Genomic DNA, 27,365 nt, shown 5'->3' with positions numbered 1-27,365 from the left:
ATCTCAAACATTTATCATTTGTGTTACCTGAAACTACCTGAAACTACGTAATTTTGTTAACTATAGCCATCCTGCAGTGGTAGATTCCTCCTATCTAGCTGTAACTTTGTATCCTTTAACAAATCACAAGACTTAACATTGTTATTAGTATCTATCTATTCACAGGAGCCAAGAGAAGCCAAGTTAGGTCAAAATAATCAATGGTTACCTATATAATCTATAAGTTCAAGGAGATTTCAATTCTAAACAAATAAAAGTAAATATAAATTAGTAGTTATTAAATATACATATACATATTATAATAAATCCAATCTTCAAAAGAAGAGCAACTTAAGAGTAATTGTTCAAAAAGTGAACGTAAAATATAAAAATATGTGATCAGTTTCATCGATTTACAAATCATGAACTAAAATATCTGTGAGAAGCTGAATGATAATCTCTTTTTCTTTACTTTTAAAAAATTATACAAGTTCTGGGGTACACGTGCACAATGTGCAGGTTACATAGGTATACATGTGCCATGTTGGGTTTGCTGCACTCATCAATCCGTCATCTACATTAGGTCTTTCTCCTAAGGCTATCCCTTCCTCAGCCCCCCATCCTGACAGGCCCCTCCAGTGTGTGATGTTCCCCTCCCTGTGTACATGTGTTCTCTTTGTTCAACTCCCACTTATGCATGAGAACATGCAGTGTTTGGTTTTCTGTTCCTGTGTTAATTTGCTGAGAATGATGGTTTCCAGCTTCATCCATGTCCCTGCAAAGGACATGAACTCATCCTTTTTTTTGGCTGCACAGTATTCCATGGTGTGTATGTGCCACATGTTCTTTATCCAGTCTATTACTGATGAACACTTGGGTTAGTTCCAAGTCTTTGCTATTGTGAATAGTGCTGCAATAAACATACATGTGAGTATTTCTTTCTAGTAGCATGATTCATTATCCTTTGGGTATATGCCCAGTAATGGGATTGGAGAGTCAAATGGTATTTCTAGTTCTAGATCCTTGAGGAATTGCCACACTGTCTTCCACAATGGTTGAACTAATTTACACTCTCACCAATAGTGTAATAGCATTCCTATTTCTCCACATCCTCTCCAGCATCTGTTTCCTGACTTTTCAATGATCATTCTAACTGGCATAAGATGGTATCTCATTATGGTTTTGATTTGCATTTCTCTAATGACCAGTGATGATGAGCATTTCTTTCACATGTCTGTTGGCTGCATAAATGTGAGAAGCTGAATGACTTCTAAAAAACACTATGTACTACAGATTATGCAGATTACTGACTGGTTAACAGACTACAAGGCACTCTTTCTTGAAATTATTAAAGCAATATATAACGAAGTTTAATTCTATATTTACTGAAATTTAACCTTTTAGTAGTCCCTCTCACACACCTTATTTTTTTCCCTACAGAATAAGGAGAAGTAAAATTAAGGATTAGAAAAAAATGACCTTTATATCTTGGCAGCAGCATTATTTGCTCCAGAAATTTATTCAGCAGCTAAACACAGAAACTTAGATAACAACATGTTTGTAAAAATGAAATATTTGCATTCTTTATCATAAAGTTTGTGCTTTGTTTTCACTGAGTACCCAGAAGAAAAAATTAATGCTCATTTAGGAGTTTCAGCAGCTGCTCTGATTGTACTGTTCAGCATTCCGTAACAACGAGATTCAAATAAATCTCTTTCTAGTAGGAGGATGAATATATCCTTTTAAAATAATAGCATTTTGTCCTTCAAGAGAGTTATTTATAATCACCTTTAGGAATAGTAGAGCACTTACACAAGAACTATGTTAAAAGTGACACTGCTGAGTTCCCAACTCAATACGGACACAGAGGGCTGTAACAGAACTTTCTACTATGTTGATTATTTTTAAGAACAATGCAGTGCTAATATTTGCTAGAAAAGACAAAAGCTTTTAAAAGCCTATGAATAAGAACTTCATATAGTATTTAGTAAGTCGTGGATGCTAAATAAATGTTTATTAATTGAATAAGGAAACTGTACATTAATCTATGAAAAAGTAATTTCAAACCAGTCTCAAAACTAACTTTAATGATGGAACAACTTTGTACCTAAATTCTTATGACAATACTTAAAAATCATATCCTTGGCTGATAAAGAAATTTTATTGTTGAATCCATATTAGTATTGCTCCTTAGTCTACTTTTAAAGGTCAGTACTAGAAACCTGGCTTTCGAAACAATTATCTCTCACACAAAGCTTAGTTTTTAATCAACATTAAATTTTAGCTATCTTCTATACTTGCTTTCATTTCACACACAAGAACTAGGCTTAGCAACTCAGTAATACAAAAATATATAAGTGCAGAATGTAACAAACATGTGGATTTTTGTGCAATATATCCACTGGTCTCTTGCAAATATAAAAGGTAGGATGTTATACAGTCCACAAAAAACAAAACAAAACAAAACAAAACCCCAACACAAATTTCCCCTGAAACTGGCATGAAAATACCTCGAATATCTCTGCTGGATATCAGCTAAATTAAAAACATAGGGATATAAAAAAAAATCTACTGTGAAAATAAATGAATTGTAAGATAAATTACTCTTAAACAATCATTAACATTTTTCCTCAGAGGAAAACACTACCACCTAAGACAGAGTTTCTAACATTATAAAACTAGTCTGAAATGTCCTTACTACTGAAAAGATGAAAACACTCTTCCTGTAGGTGGTTCAATCTTCAAAAACTAACCACCGAATAAACCAAATAACTCCAAATATAAACGTATGGTTTTTAGTAAATAGAAACAAAGGCAGCTTTTTAGGTGATTGAAAGTGTAGATGAATTTCAGAAACGCAGGAATTTTCTATTAACAGCTGAATCTACGACTTTGTAGTGGCAGACTATCACACTTAAGGCATTCCCCGTAGGCTATTATTCAACTCCAGGTTGTCATTTAAAAATGATTTTTACAAAGAGTACAAGCAGAGTGTTAGGAGTAACTTTTAGATGTCTTATACTCATGTTTGATTCTCAATAAATACACAAAACATTTATTGCCTTTTCCAACATGAAGGATAATTTCTACAAAAGTTAACAAAAGAAATACTAACTGATGAAAAACAAGACTTTTGCATGCATGCTGATGAAGACAATAATTACAGAGTTGTCTTTTTTCATCACTTTGTGTGGGGGAGGGCAGGAACAGTCCACACGTAACGTGCCAAGAATGTTCTAAACTATGTGATGGAGTTGCGAGCTCCCTTCTCTTGCAAGCAAGATGATATGCACCAGAAACTAAAGTTAACAACAGGTCTCCAATGTTCAGCAACGAACACATTTGAATGTTTTGTATCTCAAAAAATATTTGACAAGTTTAACCTGACGGATAAACAGCTTAACTAAGCACCTACTGCTATGAAGCATATGTTCAGAATATTCCAGTCTGAAAGGGAAGGCTAGGCATACACATATGTTTTTTGTTTATTCCAAAAGAAATACCTTTTACATTGTGACCCTATACATTCTTGCATGCACGCACATGAGCCACTAAAGTATTTCATGACCCCCTAATGTGTCCCCAACTGCAATCTGAAAAACACTGTGCTAGGCATGCAAAGGTCTTAACATTGAATTTGCAAATCAAGGAAAGACTTCGTTCTCATTTTCACCCCTAAATTAGAAATGCGTTTCCAGTTTATTTTTACAGTTCTTAAAAGTAAAGCTTATTCCACCAAGATACTTAAAATACGACAAAATATTTAAAAGTAGAACTAAAATTGGGAAAACATTCTTGACCAACAATTCTGTAATACACTTAGAGCAGTGATTCTCAAAAGGTGGGTTGCAGGGCAGAGGGGAAGAGGACCCCCACAGGAGCAATTTTACCTCCTATTTGGCAGTGTCTTGAGACCATTTTGGTTGTCACAACTGGAGGGGGAGGGGTGTTATTGGCATCTAGTAGGTAGAGGCCAGAAAAGCTGCTAAAACATCTTATCCTGCACAGGAGGGTCCCTCAGAACAAAGAATGATCGCCCTGAATAGCGAAGAGTGCTGAGGTTAAGTGCTGACTTAGAGTCAAAGCTAGAAAATCTCAGAAAAAAGATCTGGTTTAGTTCTTGGCTGGGTTCCACTTGGCCCAAAGGGTAATGCTGTTCTCTTCACTAAGAGACTGGTTTTCCCCCAAAGATCAGCAGTTATACTAAAGAGTTTTATGTTCCGACTTTCCAATTTTTAAAAAAGTAAACGGAATGTTTTATTTTTCTTTACATTAAAGAAAATGATTATTTTTATTAGTCTATAGGCCTCAAATGATATTTTTTTCTGGGTCGGAGCTCTTAACATTAGGAGGAAAGGGAGCTAACAGTAATCATCCCTGACTGCTATTAATTCTGAGTTGCTTTGTACACTAGGAAGAACAATGATCTGTGACCAGGCTACACCACCTACTATTACTCCTTCTCACAAGGCAGAATTGACAAAAAGAGTATAACTACTACTGGAAAAAACAATGTTCAAAGCACCAATCCATACATTCTCACCAACTCCAACTTCACTAACTTTCTCCTTCTCCAAACTCCATCAGCACTATCACTGACAGGTTCTTTCCCCTCCTCCTCCCCGACATCGTCTCCACCAGACTATAACTGATCAAAAAGGGTAGAAGCCTATTAACCTAATTTTTGAATTTTAATTTTATTCCAGATAAGAAAAAACACTGGAATTTGATCTTACTGCTTCTTTGTTTGGCTGCACATTTATTTAGGGAATTACTCATAGAACATGTGTTCACTTCCTCTGAAGAGTGTAAGGTCAGATGTGTTAAGCCAGATACAAATTTTGGTATTATTCCAGGAAAAAAAAACTTTTTTTTTTTTTAACTACTTATCCCTAGAAAAAATAGGAAGAAAATTCAATATATTTAAATGACAATGAATTATTGCAACAAAGAATGCATGCTTTTTAAGGCTACTCTAATTAAACTCCAAATCAAGTGTGTTTTTTGTTTAAGTATGTGCTTGTGATGCTGATTCCATATGACTTTCCAGCCCCCTCCAGATTTTAGCCATATCACTACTGATAAATTGTATTAATTACGTTCTTTTGTATATATATATATAAAAAACTGAATTTTAATAATATGAACATTGTGATTTCCAAAATTATTTCCTTTAACAGCAAATACAAAAGCAAGATATGCTTGCACAAATATGCCAAAAATGGAGAGCAAAGGTTTAAACTTTTCCAGTGAGTTTTCAAGGTTTTTCTTTTGGTGAACTGGTGAGTCTGACTATACTAGCTCTAAATAAGTGTCACTTTGGTCACGTAATACATCTGTGAGATCTTAAAATGAGAAAGCATGGAGCTTTTACGGAACATAAAAGTGTTAAGAGCAAGTTGCAACTGTTAACTAATACATCTGATTTCATTCGGTTACAATAAAGTTTTTAATATATTATTTGGTACCGTGAATTTTTAGACCAGAAGTACCATATCAACCTTGTAATTGTGAGGTTTGTTAAGGTGCATCACTATAAATCTCAGATAATTCAAATACTACTCTAATTTCACTTAATTTTTTGTCCTCTTTAACCCTGGTAATTTTCTTGTTCTGAAGTTTTGTCTGAAACTAATACAGCGACTCCAGTTGTCTTTAGTGTTCACAAGATATATCTTTCTCCATCCCTACAGTTTTTAAATTGTGGTAAAATATATATAACATTAACTTAGTATTTTAAATACATTTCACTTTTTAAAGCAGTTTTAGGTTCATAATAAAACTGAATAGAAAGAACAGATATTTGTCATATATCCCTTGCCCCTACACTTGCATAGCCTCCTTCATTATTAACATTCCTGACTAAACTGATACATTTGTTACAATTGATGAACCTATACTGACAAATCGTTATCACTCTGAGTCCACAGTTCATGTTAGGGTTCACTCCCCGTGTACATTCTACAGGTCTGGACAAATATGTGACATGTACCCACCACTATAGTATCATACAGAGTAGTTTCACTGCCCTAAAAATCCCATGTTCCACCTGCTCATCTCTACCTCCCTCAAAACCCTGGTAACCACTGATCTTTTCAGGGTGTCTCCCTAGTTTTGCCTTTTCCAGAGCATCTTACAGTTGGAATCATATAGTTTGTAGCCTTTTCGGATTGGCTGCTTTCACTTAGTAGAATGTATTTAAGTTTCCTCCATGGTTTTTCGTGGCTTGATAAATCATTTATTTAATTTTTAAAATACTGCATAAGATGCACATGCATTGAGAGTCCAAAGAGGGTCATTGTGACAATTTTTTTTAAAAGACATGGCCCCCAGCTTTATTCTTTTTTAAGCTCAAACTCATCTCTGCATGTGTGGTAATCTACAAAACTGAATAACATGAAGGAATGTGAGCTATATATAAATCCTCTTCAACTCCACCATGCACACACTCTACCTAGAATGCAATGGTTAAACACACTGGAGTCATACAATGAATTTAAATGTCCTATCTACCACTCACTATGACCTTGAAAAGGTTACTTATTGCTGCTAAATCAAAGTTTTGCCAGGGGTAAAATGGGAATATTAACAATTTGAGCTACCAAGGTTAAGATTTAAACGACATACCATATGAAAACAACCGGTGTCAAGGTCCTAAGCCATAACAATGTGCTCAATAAATATCTGTGAGTACTATTATCATAAAAGACCAGAACAGCTTTTGCCCATTGTTTATTGACCCAGTACACTTGGCTACAATCTAGCTAAAGTTAAGAGAACAATGGCACATTATTTTAGGAAATTTAAATGTATAGCAGCTTTAAAGCTTCTAGTGTCTTGTAGAAAGTATAAATTTTTTTTTTTTTTTTTTTTTTAGGCGGAGTCTCGCTCTGCCACCCAGGCTGGAGTGCAGTGGCTGGATCTCAGCTCACTGCAAGCTCCGCCTCCCGGGTTTACGCCATTCTCCTGCCTCAGCCTCCCGAGTAGTTGGGACTACAGGCGCCTGCCACCGCGCCCGGCTAGTTTTTTGTATTTTTTAGTAGAGACGGGGTTTCACCGTGTTAGCCAGGATGGTCTCGATCTCCTGGCCTCGTGATCCGCCCGTCTCGGCCTCCCACAGTGCTGGGATTACAGGCTTGAGCCACCGCGCCCGGCCGAAAGTATAAATTTATGAGAAAGTATTGCTTACTAATCTCCCCAATGACCTCTACTGCAGTTCAGTAACTCACCCTCAGGATCACAACCTGGACTTTATTTTTGCCATTATTGGAAACTACTCCCAACTCTGAAATCTTAAAAACTTTAACATCTCACTCTTCTGGTTATAGTCTCCTGACCTCTCAGCTCTCTTACACCCACTGCATACTTTGTGTGAACTGGATTTCTCTCTTTTCTCTCCATCTATCAAGCTGATTCTGTCCTCATTTCTTTCTCTACCTAGTCTGAGCCTCATGTCCAATATATTAACTACACTCTTTCTGGTACCTTTGCTTCCTAGCCACTGTATTCTTCTTGAGCATCTATCTGCCTGGCAAAAGCTCCACCCTAGGTTGAGCGCTATAGAAAGAGAAAAAACTCACAAAATCCAGGGGATGAATGTCATTAGATAGTAATGGGTTCCAGCCTCAGATGGGCACTAAAAGTCTCTCAGTTTTCTCTTATTTGGTGGTACTCAAAGTCAAGTCAATGTTAGAATCATTTACAGGCTAATTAAAGGTTCTCAGGCTCCTATTTCCACCTCCATGGACTCTAACAAGTACATCAGAAAGATGACCTGAAACTTGGAAACAGGGTAAAAAAAAAAAGTGTGCAGCACATCCTTTAAATGTCATAAAAAGAAAAAGCCACTCAAAGTTACAGGGCAAAATAATTACCACCTGCTACTTAATGCTGATTAAAGGCTGCAGTCTTGGTTACGTGTTAACTTACAGATTGTTGTTTGGTAAAGATGAATATAATTTCTGTATAGTTGAAAAAAAAATAACCTAAAAGTTTAAGGCCTTGTTGGCCATTAATCAGTTTTGACCATCTAATGCAGCAATCATATCCTAACATTGCCTATCAACACCTAGCTTCTCAAATACTCTATGGACAGTTTTAACATTTTACTGATTCCCTCACTAATGAATGAGTTGAACAAAATATTTGGTGTGTTCATCTTACATTTGCATGAAATGGATTTTGCCTTTCTTTTTGCAAATTATAACCTGTAACTGTAGCTCTTCGGTGGGGCCTTGGATCTGCAGTTTTACAAACTTTAAAACACTAAGGGTAACAACTAAAAATTCAAAAAACCTCCTTCCACGTGGTATCCCCTCATCACCCCACATCTACCATCGTTTTTCTCACTTTTTCCTTCTTGTACATAGATTTCTTTAGTTGCCTATGCTTGATGTCTTCTCTGCCTCCTTTTCTAATGTCAGTGCACTGCAATTCACGTTCAAGACTGTTGCGGGTTGAATTGTGTTCAAGTCCTAATTTTTGGTACCTGCAAATGTGACCTTATCTGGAAACTGGATTTTGCAAATGTAATGAAGTTAAAATGAGGTCATTCTGGATTTAGGGTAGGCCCTAATCCAACAACTGGTGTTTTCTAAGAGGGGGAAACTTTAGACACAGATGCAGGGAGAACCACATGTAACCACAGAGGCAGAGACTGGAGTGATGCATTACAAGCCAAAGAACACTAAGGGTTGCAATTACCAAAAAGCTAGAAAGAGATAAGGAAGGATCCTACCCTAGAGTCTTAGGAAAGAGAATGGCCCTCTGCACCCCCTAATGTCAGAATTCTAGCCTCCCTAACTGTGAGACAGTAAGTTTAAGTCATCTAAGTTTGTGGTACTTTGTTACAGCTGCCCTAGGAAACACACAGATCCACATATCCAGTGAAACTCTTCACTAAAGCAGTCAGTTTCTGAGCTGCCAAAAGCCAACGGAGAATTTTCCATCCTTATCTTTTGTTACCTTCTACAGCATCTGGGATTGCTGGCACTTCCTTCTCTCGCTTCCTTCTCCCTTCCTTCACATCTCCCCTCCCTCCTTCTTAAATCTCTCCTCCCATGTCTGAGTTCCTTTAACCCTCCAACTGCATCTGGGAGACACCTTAACTGAATATAACCCTGTTACTACAGGCTGTTGATGTTGCTGTTCTTCAGAGTTCTTTCCCCACTCTGTATTCTACGTGGGCAATCTCACCTACTCTTTGACTTCAGTTACCACCAAATGGAGAAAGCTCCAAAGTCTTCAATCTTATCTATATACATATTAAGCACTTTTGCTCAGAAGCATTTGAAACTCCACATGTCCTACGCATTCAAGAACGACCTCCACACGCCTGGCAGTGTGCTATTAGGTATTAGGAACAAGAGTAAAAATGTCAGGTAAGGCCCCTGTCCTTACAGAGTTTACAATATAGGGAGTAAGACACAGAGAGTCATTCCAGGGATGAGGTCTAAAGGGAAGTAATGAGTGCTTCAGTGTGTGCGTGTGTATATGTGTGTGTGTGTGTGTGTGTGTGTGCGTGTGTGTCAGAGAGAGAGAGGGAGAGGGAGAAGGAAGGAGAGGGAGAGGGAGATGTTAAGAGACATGGAGAGGGAGAGAGAGAGAGAGAGAGAGACGGGGGCGGGGCGGGGGGGGAGAGAGAGAGACGGGGGCGGGGCGGGTGGGGGGGGAGAGAGAGAGAGGAATAGCAGTTACCTAGGCAGAAATCCTGGTGAATGAGAGAAGTGGAAAGCAGGAAGAGGAAGAAGATTCCAGAAGGAAAAATCTCAACATTAAACTGACTCTTGGCTCTCTCAAATTTAACTAGTCATTATATTTTATACTTCTCTCTCCTTAGCAGTTCTAAATTTAGTCCCTAAATTAGTCCCTTTGCAAGTGCAGGCCCTTGCAAAGTTCTTTAACAGGTTTCCCACTTTCTATCTTTCCTCCCTCTAATCCACTGTCCACACACCAGTCAGAGTTTCTTAAACACTATCTGGGTCACGTAGGTCCCTTATTTCGAAATCCTTTAACTGTTTTCCATTGATGATACGACAAAGTTCAAACACTTTGGCCAGGATACAAAGTCTATCATAATCTGGCCCGATTCCCTTTCTGGTCTCATCTGTTCATTTTTCCCACAACCTCTTTGTTCCACAGTCCTGAACTACAGGTGACTCCCCACATGCTGCACGCTCTCACCTCTGTGCCACCGCACTTGACATTGCACTCTGCCAAGAATAATGTCCCTCGTCCTTTCACCCACCTAGCAGATACCTACTCAATGTTATTTTCTTTGTGAAACCTTTCTAAAGCTCCTGGTGTTTCTCCCTATTTCCATAATAATAATATCTTTCTGTACTTAATATGCTTAATTATGCAAATTTATGTCAGTTTACCATACCAAGCTGTAAAATTTGGTTAGAAAGGCAATGCATTCTATTCACCTTTATAAGCATATACACAGAAATAAAACATACAACGCTCCTAGCATATGCTGTTGAATGAGAAATAACCCTAAACTAATGTTATGGTAGACAACTAACACATTAGAAAGTACATAGGCTTTGGAGTCCAACAGACTGAGAGTCAAAATTCTAGACATGCCAGTTTTCAAGATCCTGGACACTTAACCTCCATAAGCTTACATACCCTAACCAGTACACTGGTGAGGACGCGACTACCTCACAGATGAGGATACCACCACCCATCTCCCAAGATAAATGTAAAGGTTCAATAAGAACTTCTTCAAAATACAGTGGACTTTCTATAAATGTAACACTTTCTCCCAGAAGAGGATGCCTCTGTTTATCTAGTACCCCGCCTTATCCTTCTCTGGGACGTGCTCCGCAGTTTCCCAACAGTTTTAATATGACCTCATTCCCCCTGGTTATTTGACTGGTCCAAGGGTGGGTACTGAATCACACTGGGCCAACGTGAGGCCAACTCACCCTTTCCTCCAATTACTCGACCTTGTACAATAGGGAAAATACAGAATCTCTCCGTGTTAAAACTGCAAGCCTTCGGGATTGCCAGCAGCCATGATTCCTCCCACAAAGAGAAAGCCAGACTGAAGCAAGAGAGAAGAATTAAGCTGAGTCCTCGGTTCCTGAAGTCTAGCTGCATTCCTGCTTTCCCCCTGGCTTAGGTAGGTTCAGCTTTAACAAAACTCTGTAAGTTACTTCACAATCCTCCCAATACTTTCTCCTTCTACCTTAATCAGATACAGATTTCTGTTCTCTATAACCTCAAAAGTCCTAACTAAAACACTCTTCCTTCATGCAAGCAACAGAATATCCACCTCACATCCAGACCTATAAAGTTGGCTTTTAGGATGCCAAGAGTAGGCAGAAACAAAGGCATGTCAGGAGAGAAGAGATAAAATTATCTGAGATGGTGGGGATCAAAAAACATTGAAACGCATCAATAGGCAGCAGGCTGAAAAGGCAGAGGAAAGGTCATAAAGGACAGTACAAAACTCATATTAAGGTTTGGGTGGGCTGGAGCCCCTGAATGGACAAATCATTGTGAACAGTCATGCCTTTCTGTCACATTCCTCTACTGCATGCTCTGACTCCTCTCACTGAGCTAGGGGTGGAACAATAATTGGGGATAAGGGGAAGAGGGATGGAAAAGTGAGTCTTAGTGGAAAGGAAACATTTAAAAATGGAAATTTTAACTGCAGAGTAAACTGAAGCAAAATTTTCTTTCACATATTGATTCATTCATTGAACAAAAATTTACTTGCAGGCCGGGCGCGGTGGCTCAAGCCTGTAATCCCAGCACTTTGGGAGGCCGAGATGGGCGGATCACGAGGTCAGGAGATCGAGACCATCCTGGCTAACACGGTGAAACCCCGTCTCTACTAAAAATACAAAAACTTAGCCGGGCGAGGTGGCAGGCGCCTGTAGTCCCAGCTACTCGGGAGGTTGAGGCAGGAGAATGGCGTAAACCCGGGAGGCGGAGCTTGCAGTGAGCTGCGATCTGGCCACTGCACTCCAGCCTGGGTGACAGAGCGAGACTCCGTCTCAAAAAAAAAAAAAAAAAAAAAAAAATTTACTTGCTACCCAGATTCAATCCCAGCCCTCGTTACAGTCTAAAAAGAAAGATGAGTTACATATTTTAAAACATTTAGAGTGGTAACTGGATGTCAAATTCAACAAGGCTATTATTTAAATCCAGGTATGTCCAAGTCCGAAGCCTCCAGATTTTCAAAGACCACTGTAGTAAGAAAAAAAAAAAAACAACTAAAACTAATAATAAAGATAGACAAAGCTGCTTGGTTTTCAAACTAAAACAAAAACCAAAACAAACAAACAAAAATCTGACAGTTTAAATGACAGTTTCAGTAAAGCAGAAACAAAACCTTTGCTTTTTTATTAAAAAATAAATTTTTTTATTTTTTAATTTTTAATAAAAAATTTACTTTTTTATTAAAAAAATAAATTAATAATATAACAAATATCTGCTGTATGCCAGTCACTAAGAAAATATACAGCACAGATGTAGTCTACCGTTTAGAAAGTTTGTCCCTGAAAAAAGCAGAGATATAAGGTACCATAAACAATTGAAAAAAGAGATATGTAAAAGCCAGTGGCATTTTGAGCATGTTTCCAGATATAAAGTGAAAGTGCCATAAAAGTGTAAAGCATACCAAAACAAAACTCGCATTCCGCAACGAAGCAGTGCTCTGATAAAGAGGAAGAGGACAAGGTTTCAGGCAGGAGGGAGTCATACTGTGCAAGGATTAGAAGCAGGGCAGGAGTTCGGCCGTACAAATCAGCTGTGCAAAGTGAGGAAGTCTGTAATCCCCACTTTCGACTTGATTAGCCAGTCCTAATTTGTGGCAGATCTAATCATGATGACCACATGACTTACTCTTGTAACTATGAGCTATCCAGAACCAGAGAAAGCAGACAGTGGGGATTATCACATGGGCCCAAGTTTGGGAACTGTCCAAGACCAGAGAAAGAGCATTGCTGAGATGATGGATCTGGGGTGCCTGAGCTGGGAAGAGATAACCAAACCTGGTGACAGACAAGTGAACCAGGTGAAAGAGGAAGCACCTGAGGCTAATGTCAGGCCTAACATTGCAGCTATAAACTCCTCAGTCTGCCCCTCAATGGCAAGTCCTCCACAATACGGTCCCCACCAATCTTTCCAGCTTCCATTTCTCATTACTTTTCTATTACACCAGATTAGTGAAGCTACCTGAATGCTCCCCAGGAATATCCACTGGCAAGAAAAAGGGGACAGGCCAACCACTAGAACAAAAACTAGGGGAACTTTTATAATATTGGAGATGCCTATTGAAGTCAGAAGCTGAAAAAGCGTGCAAAGGAGAAAGTTTGCCCAAATTGCTGGCACTGATTTAAGCTGTCACCGTTCTAAAGGATGACCCATCCGAGGGAAGCAGAGCTTTCTAAGAAGTTGCCATGTCTATTTTCAGAATTTCAGCTTGAAGGACTCCTCTCATAGTCAAGGGTGTGCAGCAAAGGGGTCTTCCTCCTGGGAAGAGGTGGGGCTGGGAAAGGCTGGGAAGACTGTTAGGCTTCCCAGGTAGCAAACAAGTAGTAAGGGTCAAGACATGGCTCTGTTCCTAGCTCTTGAACTGACCACTAATTATGGGGATTAGGCAAAAGACAACAGCATGAAGTGCATGCCGGTGCCCAGGGAGGAACCAAATAATGTGCTCAGGGTAGCAGATTAACTCTAGAAATGGGGTTAATTCACATAATTTAAATGACAGACACGATGATAAGTATTAGAAATAAGAAAATGAATAAAATTCTCTCCACTGGCGGGAATAAATACTTAGAGTACAGTGTGGAATGTATTATCTGGAGATGAGTGTGTGGGGACTGTTAGAGAACTCTTCATAAAGGGAGAATACCCAAGAAGGGTTTTGAAGGCTGATCAAGAGTTTACCGAGAAGATAAGGAAAATAAGGACATTTCAAGTAGAAGAAACTGCATATATAAAGAGGCTGGTATAGGGAACAAGGCAAAACGACATGAAACTATATCTTAGAAGACCAAAATTAGCTCAGTCTCATATTTGAACTATACAGTGTGATAAGTGCTGGCATTAGATTGAGTCAGAGAGAAAGGGAGGGACCGGACTGTGAAAAAAATTACATACAAAATATGCAAAGGAGTTTGGATGGTATCTTACAGATTATAAAGGGGCTGCTGGCAACACTATGGAAGTCATTAACACAGCTCCAAGAGGAAAATGTCCCAGCATGTGGTACCGTGACTGGCCCACAGGAATTAACCAACAAGTGTTTTTCCAATAACTGGGCAGACACAGGGCATGGGTTCAAGAAGCAAACAGTGGAGCAGGACCAGAATGAGTTTTGCTACTCATTCTAAAAAGGTGGACTTTCACACTCCCACTTCACTGACTCCCCATGTTCTAATTTTTTTTTTTTTTTTTTTTGAGACGGAGTCTCGCGCTGTGTCACCCAGGCTGGAGTGCAGTGGCGCGATCTCGGCTCACTGCAAGCTCCGCCTCCCACGTTCATGCCATTCTCCTGCCCCAGCCTCCGAGTAGCTGGGACTACAGGCGCCCGCCACCACGCCCGGCTAGTTTTTTGTATTTTTAGTAGAGACGGGGTTTCATCATGTTAGCCAGGATGGTCTCGATCTCCTGACCTCGTGATCCACCCACCTCGGCCTCCCAAAGTGCTGGGATTACAGGCTTGAGCCACCGCGCCCGGCCCCCATGTTCTAATTTTATGATCTTACTCTTCAAATATCTGCAGTTCCTTGTGGGCAAGAAACCTGCCAACCCTTCAAAGCTTACCAATCTAAAACCACTTTATCAGTGAGGCGTCTCCTACTTCTCCAGGAATGCTGAGCTCTTTCTGCCTTATATAACCTTCTTATATACCTTCCTTGATTATTATTATAGTAGGCATCTCCTGCTTCTCCAGGAGTGGTGAGGTCTCTCTGTCTTACATAATCTTCTGATAGAATTCCTTGGTTATTATTATATATATTCCAACCTGAAGTTAATTACTTTCTCAAATAGACTGTAGGTTCTCTGAAGACAGTAACAATGTTTTACTCTTCTCTGAATGTCTCAGGACTGTACTGAGGTACGTGCACACTCTCTTGAGAGTTCACAGTTGGTACCCCTTCATACTGATAGTTCTGAATGAGAGTGCCAATATCTTAATAAAGAGTGCTAATATCTTCTCTTTGATCCCAGGCAATTCAGTTTTGAAGGCAAGGTTGCAAGCATCCTACTCAACAAAAGCCTTGCAGGGAATTCTGGGCCACTCTCCTTAAAAAGCAGTTGAGGGAACTTGCATCTTGGGATTCTCCCATAATTCAAGTAGCGAATCAAAGTTTTTCTTTCAACTACACACCCGTCAGGGTGCAGGTTGAGCTGGTAAGCGATGTTTTAGTAGCCCTTGGAAATCATCCAGTATCTCATCAGCTTCAGTGGGTATTGCACTGGCACTCATTGGATACTAGTTTATCTGAATATCTGTATTTTCTGTCCTCATAGGTTATACTAATTTAACTCAAATAATGAACTGAAAAATTAGCATGATATTTGTTTCTAAACAACATTTTGAACTGAAATACTTTCTCAGAGATTTTTCTCCAGAATGAAGAATTCAATTAAATACAATAACAGCTCTGAACAATACAGTAATTACTTCATAAATACTGAATGTCTTACAAGATTTTGCATTTTGAAATTTTTGTCTTACTGTATTCCGTAGGTATGCTTACATGCGCTAAATTAGCCTATAAATTAATTTTACATAAACACACTATTAAAATTACAACTACATAAGATTATGCAGGTATGTGAATAAATAATAGAAAGGAAAATTAAAAATTACAAGTTGATGGATTAGAAGATGGAACTGTGGATAATCATCTACGTTTTTAGTTGTGAGTGATAATCGTTATCTATACAATATTTTAAAATAAACACAAAGTGCTACGGCCATAAGGTTGTTATAAAGAAAACTGAATCCAGGAGCCATTATCAGAAAAATTGCCAAATTGTCTCAATTCATATTTCCACAATCACACTTAGCAAATATCACTATCTTTATGAAGCTTTTCCCAATCCTTCTACTGTTAGGTCATCATTCCATATCCTTCCAACTAATCAAGAACTGGAAGCAGAAACTGTCTACTTGTATGAATTCAATTAATGTCCAACATTACTACCTAAGTTTCACCTCCCAGTGTCACTTTGAGAAGTGTAGTCCTAAATTTAAATTCTACTCCTATGTAAATCTAGCCCTTTCTCACATACATGATCTGATTAAATTTTGGAAATTAATTCATTTGTCATTTTAATTCTAGTACTGGTATTTTACTTATGCCAATTCCACCATTTTAAGATATTTTTTCATGTTCGTCTTTAAAATGAAGCTCAGATGTTCAAATGGAATTATCAACTATCCCCAGGGAAAATAATGTGTTCTTTTCGTTTCTGACACTGAGAAATCTACCTATAATTTACCTGCAATCTTACAATCACTTTTTCATTTACAAGTTTCAAAAACGTGGTGTTTAAATCTGATCATTCACATGTGTGGAATGTGTGCTGTTTCTAACTTTCATTTTGTAAAACTAATTATAAATATAGCAGAAAAGGATGCTTTGATTTATTTGCTTCTGAACAAAACTGCATAAGAGCCCTGATGTTTATCAAAGAAAAGGCAACGGAAATTTCTAAATTAACCTAATGTCAATGTGAAAAATAATTACTAATGTTTATTTACAGAGAGAAGTAAGTTTTTATTTTCTGACAACTCACAAATATTGTTCAAAAATATTTCCCTGCATCACAAGCAAATAAGGGCATTCCTTGACAGAATATAAACTTTTTCACATATTGGTTCCAAATATGATCAAATAACTCAAACATCCTTTTTAAGAATGAACCTAATTTGTTTCACAGATTAAATTAGAAAAGAAAAACTAGTATCTTCACAACATGTTATATATTAATAGGCCTAAACAAATCAGGCTTAATGGATCTTAAAAATTAATTCTCTGATATTTTACCAAGTTCAAATTACATTCCAACCGAGACAGTAGGCAAGCCTTCCAGGACACAAATAAGCTGAGCCCCTGAGATGAAGTAACCCAAATTCCTACAGTCATAATGGAAACCGGAGACATAAAATCATAGTAGATCATCAACTTCCTATAAATTTAATACAGTAGTAAATATGCTACCAGCATAAGTTTCACCCATTTAAATTTTTTAGAGATGTACATTTTACAAAAAAAAAGTTTTCAATAAAAAAGATTTCGAAGGCCAACTTCTTGATATCTAACTTAGAACTCTACACAAATACGAGCCGTATCTGAAACATCAACATAATAAATAGAGGTAAACAAACACAATATATTTATAAATCTATGACTGAAACAGGACTGGTTAAAATACATCTGCTGTGAAAAGTCGGTAAGTTTTCAAACTAGTGATACATTTTATTCGGAGCCAAATAAAAAGAAAGGTCATTGTGAAAAGAAAATCTATTGAGGAATAGCTATGTATGACATTAATTGGAATGAAGGTGATATATTCTGCTATTCAAAATGATGTCAGAAAGAAAAAAGACATTGAAGCACATTTCTACCTCAACGTACATACTAGATTATTTCTACCTTCTGTTGTTAAATGAAGAAAAAAAATCTATCAAAGAAACCTTTTTTGCAGTTTAGTTTTTATTCTGACTATATGCAAATTACAGAAAATGTAGAAAAATATAAAGAAATGTCCCCCAATTTTACCACCAAAAGACAACAACTGTCAACAGTTTATTTCCTTCCAGTCTTTAGACTTCTTATGAGGAGTAAAAACTCTATCTTGTAGCTGAACATTACTACTTGTACAAATCCCCATTATGAAAAATTCTAAAGGTGTTTGAAACAGACATCTTTTCAGGTTATGTGAGGGAGTATCAGTAGACCCAAAAGAACATCTGTTAGACAGGGAAGACTGGCTTAAAAGGAGTTCCACCACAGGCTGCTTTAGGGTCCTTTGGGTAAAAAATTTAATTTTTAAAAATGAGGAAATTCAAATCTCAAATAATTCCTGAGTTTTCAGATGATGTATACCTAATTAACGCTTAATTTATCAATTTAGTAAGATCAAGATTAATGATAATCATTTATAGCTATTTTAAGCTTTTCTCTTTGCAAAATTCCTGCATACTATCATTTCATTTATATCAAGCTATGAGATAGGTACGCATTCTCATCTTAATGATGCAGAAAACTGAGGTACAAAGAGATTAAATATTAAATGATCTAACAAAATTTACCCAAGCAATTTAGGAGAACAGAACTAAAAAGGAAATAAAGTCTTATAATTATCAGAATCATTTCTATTTATGTTGATGTTTATATAAGATGACATTGTTAAATTGTTAAAGAGAAATGTATTTGTTAAAATGTTCTGGTAAAATAAACTAAACCTTAAAAAATGAATTAATGTTGCATGTCTGATTAGACTGGTCTTTTTTTTTTTTTTTTTGAGACGGAGTCTCGCTCTGTCACCAAGCTGGAGTGCAGTGGCATCATCTCGGCTCACTGCAACCTCTGCCTCCCGGGTTCAAGCGATTCCCCTGCCTCAGCCTCCTGAGTAGCTGGGACTACAGGCGTGCACCACCACGCCCAGCTAATTTTTTGTATTTTAGTAGAGACGGGGTAGGATGGTCTCGATCTCCTGACCTCGTGATCCGCCCGCCTCAGCCTCCCAAAGTGCTGGGATTAGGCCGGTAGAGTGGCCTTTTCTAAAAACAAGGCAATCCCTCATTTGGAAGGGAGATATGTAACTGATTCTATACTGTCCCAAGATTTTTTTAATAACATGATACAAACACTATCAGATCCAGAAACAAGCAAAACAGAGTACTCTGCCTATGGAGTAATGTGTCCTCCTGCATCAAAGTACCTTATATTCTTTGTGTCTCAATTTCCTTACGTTTGAACTGGGATAACAGTAACTATCTCAGCTGGCTGTAGTGAAGATTCAAGGAGTTAATAAACACAAACTACTTAGTCTAGTCGTGCCCGCCACAAAGTAAGCCCTAAGTGTCAGCCATATATAAGCCTGTTTTCCCCGCTACCAGGAGGGAAATACATCGCTACAATGGAGAGAAGGATTTCATACTTCAATATATTAAATGCTGATGATGTTCAATTTAGAAGACGATCTAACTAAAACCTAAATGCTAAACATTTAGTTTTGAGTTACTCTATACAGAAATGTGTCTCGATCTAAGGGGTCGGTACGCCAAATACATTTTTTCCTTATAGTTAGAGAGATTATATTTCCACATGCCTGTCAAGGTTCGGCATCTTCTCAATGACAGGCCATGATTCCATACTTTACTCAAAACCATGAAAGCAACATAAAGCTGGGCTTAAAGGTAGAGAACAATTTTCTTTTTAAAAAACTCTCTTCGTAGCAATAAGTAACAATCCAATCCTTATCCTTCCCACTGCAATAAAATGGAAAATGCAATGGAAAAATCTGTTCAAAAACTGATGCCAAACTGATTCAAAAAACTGTGCTACACTACCGGAAAATAGTACTCAAGGGGAAACGAAATCATCCCGCATTCTCTTTCCATTATGATAATTATTTAATAAACAGTTTCGCTTGTTTCTGGAACAGGTTTTTCAAGCATTGTAGGTGGGAAAAAAAAGTTTTGTCACTTTCTGGGAAGGCTTACCTTTTTAATGCGGAAAGCTTCACTTGGGCAAATTAGCATAGCGTTGGGTCAGACCCAGTGTTTGACCAAGGCAGTCTAGACCACCAGCCTCAATAACGGATTGTAAAGAACATGTTCTGAATCCAAGACTCAGAGATAAGCAGAAACTATTCCATTTGCTTCAGAACCCGAGCTCTTTCACAAAGATAATTACCACCACTTACCTTTAATAGGTTTAAGATGCTGTTTAATTAACCTGCCTTCCTACAGTGTCCATCCATCCGTGCAGCTTAACTTTAGGGGTCATTATCTTCAAAGGTTCTTTTTCCTCCCCAAAATTTTCCACAGAAGGATCTAATATCAACGAGGCTTTCATAGCAGGGTCTCACGTCCCCCTTTCAGAGAAATAAATGGCCTTGCCAAAAAGTAAAGCCGCGCCAACTTGGGGGACAGAGGGGCAAGAGCCTGCCTTTGCAACTCAACCCTGTGAGTACCCAGCCAGGTCTGGCCACGCACTAAAGCGCACCGCGCCTCCCTGCAGCGTCTGCAGATTCGTTCAGGGGCCAAGAGACCCGGCGCCCCGACGGAGGCTGCCCCGCCGCTCACTCCCCTGGGACCACTCACCTTGCTGGGCTCCAGCGTCGTCGAGCAGCAGGAGCAGGACAAGTAAGAGCAGGAGGAACAGAGGCATGGAGGAGGAGGAGGAGTTGGAGCAGGGAGGGAGGGAGCGGGAGAGGGGGAGCGCGGCCCAGGCGGGGGCGGCGGCCGCGGCCCGGACTTGGGGACACTGCGGGCAGCGCCTGGCTCTCACCACCGCCCGGCTCGCCATCGCGGCAGCCGGCAGTCCGCCTGCATAGTGCGGGCGCCCCGGGAGCCCCGCGCGCCTCGGGCCGCGGCACCCGACCAGGAGACGGCGGCAGCGGCGGGAGAACGAGAGGCAGCCCTCGCCTCACCCCGCGCCGGGACCCTTCCGCCCCTCACCCCGCTTTCACCTCCTCCTCCTTCGTCCCTTCCCTCCGCTCCCCGCGCCGAGACCCCAGGCCGGAGCGCAGGGGAGGGGAGGGAAGGAAGCGGAGTGCTCGAGCGGCGGAGGGTGGCCGCGGCGGAGCTGGGGGACGCGCCTCCCACGCAGCGCTCCTCACCAGGATCCCCGCTCGCCGCGCTCGCCCGCGGCTCTGGCTAGCTGGCAGGCAGGCCCGCCACCCGCTCCCTCGCGCTCCCTCTCACTCGCGCCGGCCACGCCCCCTCGGCCCCACGGCCAATCCTCGGCCAGCTCTGGTCCGTCTCCTTCCGCGAAACCCAATCAGCATGCTCGCTCCTCGGTCGACCCGCTAGTTCTCCGGCCCACCCCTCGAGCTCCACCGCCCCTTATCTCCCTCTTCCAATCCCCTTCGGCCTTTGGAGGCGTCCCACCCGCCTCCTCCAATCCGGGTCCCGCCCTCAAGCTTCGGATCCCCGCGGCCCCCGCCCGGCCCGGGCGCCAGTTATTGTTGGGATCGCAGCCCAAACTGATCCCGCAGAGGCGGCAGCTAGCTAGTCAGTGACTTCCGGGACGTCCCCCATCCCGCGCTCCCTGCTCCTCAGGCCCAGCTTGCTCCTTGCTCCTCGCTCCTCCGCCGCACATCAGACCACTGGAAGGGGGTGGGAAACCTGGATCCTGGATTGTTTTAGCTGGGAACTGAGTCTAAGGGGACTTTAATTTTTTTTTTTTTTTTTTTTTTTTTAATGGCAGAGCGTGGTTTGTTTTGTTAAAATTGCCGCCAGTTGTTGCAACAGCTCCGAGTTACAATAATAGATGCAGTATTCAGTTTTTAATATATGTGTTCCCTGTTTTCTCTGCCCTTTTTATGGCGGGGGGTGAGGAACAAAAAAGTGTAAAACAGGATCCGTGCCTCAAAGGCAATTTAAACCTAACATCCTAACCTTCATTCAAACATTCTACAAGGAGTTGTTGAGCACCTGGTATCTATTTGCACACGTTGCTACAGAAATCTTGAGATGTGGAACAGAGATGGAAATATAGCATGCAAGTCAGAATGAAGTAAGTGCTAATTAGAGTCACAAGCAGTTTGATGAAGACTGTAAGCCTGTGGAACGACAAAAAGAGGAATGCAGAGGTCTACGCAGTTATTTATTTTAGAGAGAAGAGAGTGGCCATCTAGGATGTTTTTAACAGCAGCCCCTAAAAGGACAGTGGTGTCATTAACAAATACAAAAAACTGCTAAGGTAGAACAAGTTGTGTGGGAAACTAAGTTAATTTTGGACGTATTGAATTTGAGATGCCAATTTAGTAAGTGAAGCTACGTAACAGGCAGATGGATATTTTAGTCGAAAGCTCAGATTGCTTTGAAATTATGGCTCTGGGAATCATACGTAGTCATACATGTATACATATATATATGTATACATAGTCATACATAGATGTGATATTCAAAAACATGAAAGGGACTGATATCCTCAAATGAAAATCTAAGTTGGAAAGGACTTTGGAGGTCGTATTTTTCAACTCCCCTGGATATTTCTTATACAGTAACCTCTTTAACCAAATTTATTCAATTAGCACTTATTAAATGCCTAAGAAACCCTATTATGCTCTAAGCCATTGTGGGCATTGGGCATAAAAAGTTTACTGAGAAGAGCTTACGTTCTGGAGGAGGAGGTGACATGTCAACAAACCTATTGTTATTAGTGCCGTGTTAGAGGTGTGCACTGGTGCCGCAATAACACAGTGAAAGAAGTTCAAAAAAACCCGACACAGTTTGAAACTCCAGTGTCTTGAATAAGAAACTAAAGTGAAAAAGGTGATCTCAGGCCAGAGGCAAAATAGGCTGGGTCACAGGCTCAATAGGGAATGGTGTTGATGGAGCAGGATTGACTACTGCTGCCTTAATGGGAGGAACTGGAGACTAGTCTGGAAAAGTTAGGAGCGGCAAGATCTAAAGCAAGCTAAGAGTGAAGATTTTATTTTGTATCACTGAAAAGTAACTAAAGGGTTCTAAGAATGAATTGTCAGGTTTTTTTTTTTTTTTGGTTTGTTTGTTTTTAGACGGAGTTTTGCTCTTGTTGCCCAGGCTGGAGTGCAATGGCCCAATCTCGGCTCACTGCAACCTCCGCCTCCTGGGTTCAAGCAATTCTCCTGCCTCATCCTCCCTAGTAGCTGGGATTAAAGGCGTGTGCCACTGTGCCCGGCTAATTTTGTATTTTTACTAGAGCTGGGGTATCTCCATGTTGGTCAGGCTGGTCTCGAACTCCCGACCTCAGGTGATCCACCCGCCTCGGCCTCCCAAAGTGCTGGGATTACAGGCATGAACCACTGCGCCCAGTCATTATCAGGTTTTTACTGTAAAAACCGCAATCAGCCAGTAGGGTGAGGAATACATTGGTGTAAGAGCAAGACTGGAAGCCAGGGAGAGCCAGTCTGCAGTTAAAGGGAGTGATGGTGAGTTTTTACTGCATTAGAAGTGGGCTTGGGAAGGGGGGACCAACTAGCGGAATATTTTTAAACTTAGTGACTGATTACATGTGGAGTGTAAGGAGTTGAGGAAGTCCTCAGGTTTCTGATGGAAGGTTATGTCTTTCCCACAGTAAGGAGTACAAGAAGGAGGATTGGTTTGGTTGAATAAAGAAGCAGAAGATAAAAATCATAAATTCAGGGCCGGGCGCGGTGGCTCAAGCCTGTAATCCCAGCACTTTGGGAGGCCGAGACGGGTGGATCACGAGGTCAGGAGATCGAGACTATCCTGGCTAACACGGTGAAACCCCGTCTCTACTAAAAAATACAAAAAACTAGCCGGGCGAGGTGGCGGGCGCTTGTAGTCCCAGCTACTCGGGAGGCTGAGGCAGGAGAATGGCTTGAACCCGGGAGGCGGAGCTTGCAGTGAGCTGAGATCCGGCCACTGCACTCCAGCCTGGGCGACAGAGCGAGACTCCGTCTCAAAAAAAAAAAAAAAAAAAAAAAATCATAAATTCAGAATTGAACCTATCAAACATGAGGTACTAATGTGGCAAGCAGTCAGTCATGAAATAAGATTTCTAGTAACAGTGCCTGAGACAACCTATTTCATGTTGAATCACTCTTTTCATAGGACCATTGAAAGAGAAGCATGAGGTCACAGACGTGGTGGCAGAGCAAGGTATTATGAATCTTAGCCTGGCATTCTATTGACTACATAGAACTGTGGCAGAGGCAGAGAATTCACCTAAGAACTAGCATAGTTATGGAGCATTTCTGGAAGAGGCAAAATTTGGTCTCTAGCAACCCCTACCCTTTAATACAGCATGAAAAGATCCAGACTACATACCTCTAAAGCAAGAGGAAGGAGCACTTACATTTCTTATCACTGTCTTACTGCCTAGTGTTTTAAAGGGTTGTTAGAAGTAGAGACTAGAGAAGTGAAGAGGTTCTGAATTGGGTCACTGGCAGGGAAAAAGAGAGGGAGGTGAGAGCAAGTTGGAGTTATATTTAAAGCGGCAAAATCAAAAGGTCTTATGACTGATGCCATTTGACTATTTCTGTGTTATTTTATGCCTCAGCTCCCGGAGGTTTGCTTTGGAAGACAGGGTCTGGAAGTCTGGCTAGAGAACATTTGTGGTGCCCCCTATTGCTTTAATGTATATAGGAAATTACAAATATAGCACAGATGTGGGAGAGGATTGATGCTGTTGCACCCTTATTCTCTCTTTACTCTGATTGTTGTCTCTCTACTGAGTTGCCAAACAATGACAGAAGGCTGCTCTGAAATGACCAAAATTTTCTCCTGGGACCTCACACCAAAGAAATATAACAGGTGTTCATTTCTAAGACAATGCCTGGGTAAAGTGGAATTCTAGTTTATAGTACCTTTCTTACTCTCTGCGTGCTGCTCTAGACAACTTTGTCATGATCTTTGCTTCTGGGTACTTGGTTTATTTGGGGATTGACATCTTATGAGGCAGTGGGAGCAATACTTGTCCGGGACCATTTTACCCATGCAACCCAGATGCATAACCCAGGGGCAGATCTGGGGATTCTAATCAGGTCTCAGAGTGGATAGGTTTGGAAAGGGCCATCATTGTAGCAGATAGAGGCTCCCAGAAGCTTAAAGTTCCTCCACAAGACAAGCCCAGGTTCCGGCTTCTTTCTACAGGGTTTCAAAAGTGTGTGTTATTTTAATGTATTTATGGTTGTTTATTCTACATTAAGATATTTAAAAATAAAAATAGATTCTCAACCTAAATTTTAATTTACCAGACCTTTCTCCTCTTTTTATCTTTTCTCTCTCTTCTTCTTTTTCTCATTCTTTATTTCATGTTTCTTAATCAGTAAAGAATGGAAGAATAAAGAAAATCGAATTAATCTATAGAGAAAAGGGGAAATATAAAAAGAATAGTTACATTCCACTATTCCTACTTTCAAATGAATCCAAGCTCAGCCAACTGCTGAGGAAATGAGAATGTAGGAAAAGAACCTGGGGGCTGGTGCCTTTGTTTCTGTCTGTACAGAAACATCTGGATTTCAATAGAATGATACGGTAAGAATCATTTGGCACCCATCATTGCTATTAAATGTCTGTTAGCATTGATGAAACAAAAGAGGCTCATTAAAAATGGCATTTATGCTGGAAACCTTAGGATGATGGTATGTAATGAATCATTGGTGAGCTTTATCAGTGACTGTGTATTTTTGGCAGGATAACAGAAAGAGGGAATGAATAAGAATGTACTTTTGTGATCTTCCAGTGGGGTAGGAGAGAAAGAAGATTGTGGCAGTTCTGGGGAAATACTTCAAACATCAAAGACCAGAGCCTTAAGATCTGGTTACTGTTCTCACAGGAGCATTTTCTTTGTCCTGTTGACTGTTTGGGAAAATGTTTACAGACAACTTTGCTGCTAAATGTCTGAATTCCGCTGAAGACTCTTTCTTTCTGTGAACAGAAGTAGTTTGGATATATTTTTCTCTTTATCTTGCATGCTTTTTTCAGTTACTTATTTCAGTCAACTCTCCTAAGTTTATTACTCATATTTTCTTAACATTTGTAAACTTTGTAAAAGATATTTGTTATAGCAAATTTAAGGCAAAAGTGTCAGAAATCTAATTTATTATAGGAGGTATTTAATTTCTGCCAGTGGATGATAATGTTAAATGCTTCTCTTAAAAGATTAACATTTGTATATATCAGCAACATGACTCACTTTTAGCATTTGCCATTTGCATCTTCATCTACTGCAACCATCTTACTCTCTTTCTCTCTCTCCATCTCTTGCCCCAGTCTCTCCCACACTGTTGGTTTTCCTAGGAACATTAGGAAATTAACCAATTCATTTTCTCATGGGTCATGACAAGAAGGCTTCAGTTTAGTATTTTATCTCTGATGGAGATTTCAAAGAATTTTAGTAAAAGCATGTGAAAACTGCCTTCCATAACATTATTATCATGCCTAGAAATTAGGAAGTTAATATACATGGATGGTTAACATAGCAGTAAAATGTGGATAGTGACCATGATAGCATATCTGAGATAATATGATTTAGGTGTCCTGCAGGCCTCCCCTGCTGTATGCCTGTATCCTTTCCTGTGGGACTTTTGCTGGCAACATGGTTGAGAATTAAATGTACAGAGTTGAAATACTCTTTGGATTCTGAGAAATTACATTTTGTGAGATCATGGAAACAGCCCTAGATAAGACTCTTGTATAGAATTTCTGCTTGAAAGTGCTTTGTAACTTCCAGCAAGGCTCCTAATCTCTCTAGGCCTCAGTTTCCTTGCCTGTAACAGAAAATGATTGGATCCTATTCTAAATCTGAAGTTTGATAATATTTCCAAATTTTCTTTATTCACATCTCCCTTTCACCTCACGCCAAATTCTAAATCTTCAGTTCCCACATTTCTACCTAATGAGGAGGGAAAAGAACCAAAAGCTGATAACTGCAGAATTGGTCTCTGGGAAATAATTTTCTTTGCTGAACATCAATATACCTTAAAGGGTGTGTTTGATTTGGAAAATAATCCCCAGGTCCCCCAACTGCATCACAGCAATGTCTTTATGAATGGAGGCTATGTGAATAGCCCCAGTTTTATTCTGTGAAAGAAGCAAACAGAACCTTAGACAGGCAAGGTAACCTTCTCAGAGAGGAGATGGGGCCAGGTCAGACGAAATAAAGCTAGTTAGCAACTTGGCAGGAAGCTGGAGCTTCAGAGAAATAAGAAATAGAATTTCCCAGTCATTTCAATGCAAAGATTCTTTAAAAATAGCGATATCTAATAAATAGCTGTTTGCTATATATGCTATGTTGTAATATTCCCCTTGCCTTCCTCCCAAACTCTCCATTGAGTTTACTACAATTGTGAACTCCATTGAGGTCACAGCCTTGACTGGGGGAGACTTTCGGCACTGTGAGTGGAGGACATGCCTATTTCCACATAAGCAAGGGAAGAATCAGCAGGTGGTGAAATGAAAGCATGGATCAAGGATTCAGAGGAAACAGAAGACTACTGTAACTAGAGGTTTTGAGAAACTTAAGTCTTCACACCACTCCCTACTCTCTTGACAAGAAATTAGGTTCCCATCCCTATATAAGGCAGGATGTTTGAACCATAGCAAGCTAGAGGATTTGGAATCATCCAGGCAAGTGACATCTTTCACATTAGGATAAGCAAATGATAATATAATAATTCAACTTTTTATTTTCTAAGAATGAAGAGAATAGAATTGAAATTGG

The 27,365-nt window shown here is 39.9% G+C and overlaps 1 protein-coding gene across 2 annotated transcripts in view; it reads right to left on the bottom strand.

Annotated features, from left to right (window-relative positions):
• The window catches only part of LOC105477462 (discoidin, CUB and LCCL domain containing 2), a 94,486-nt gene extending 73,624 nt beyond the window's left edge, over positions 1-20,862 (bottom strand). The window contains exon 1 of one of the 2 annotated variants that reach the window (XM_011733968.3): positions 20,291-20,862. In XM_011733968.3, coding sequence (XP_011732270.2) covers positions 20,291-20,495 — 205 coding nt within the window. In that variant the 5' untranslated portion in view covers positions 20,496-20,862. The remainder of the gene's footprint in view (positions 1-20,290) is intronic. The other variant, XM_011733969.3, reaches the window with a different exon arrangement.
• Between the last annotated feature and the right edge of the window lie 6,503 nt (positions 20,863-27,365).

The sequence above is a fragment of the Macaca nemestrina genome, chromosome 2 (genome assembly GCF_043159975.1).
Source record: "Macaca nemestrina isolate mMacNem1 chromosome 2, mMacNem.hap1, whole genome shotgun sequence".
Classification (NCBI taxonomy): Eukaryota; Metazoa; Chordata; class Mammalia; order Primates; family Cercopithecidae; genus Macaca; species Macaca nemestrina.
Note: the sequence above shows the minus strand (reverse complement) of the source record. Positions and strands in the feature narration are given on the sequence as shown.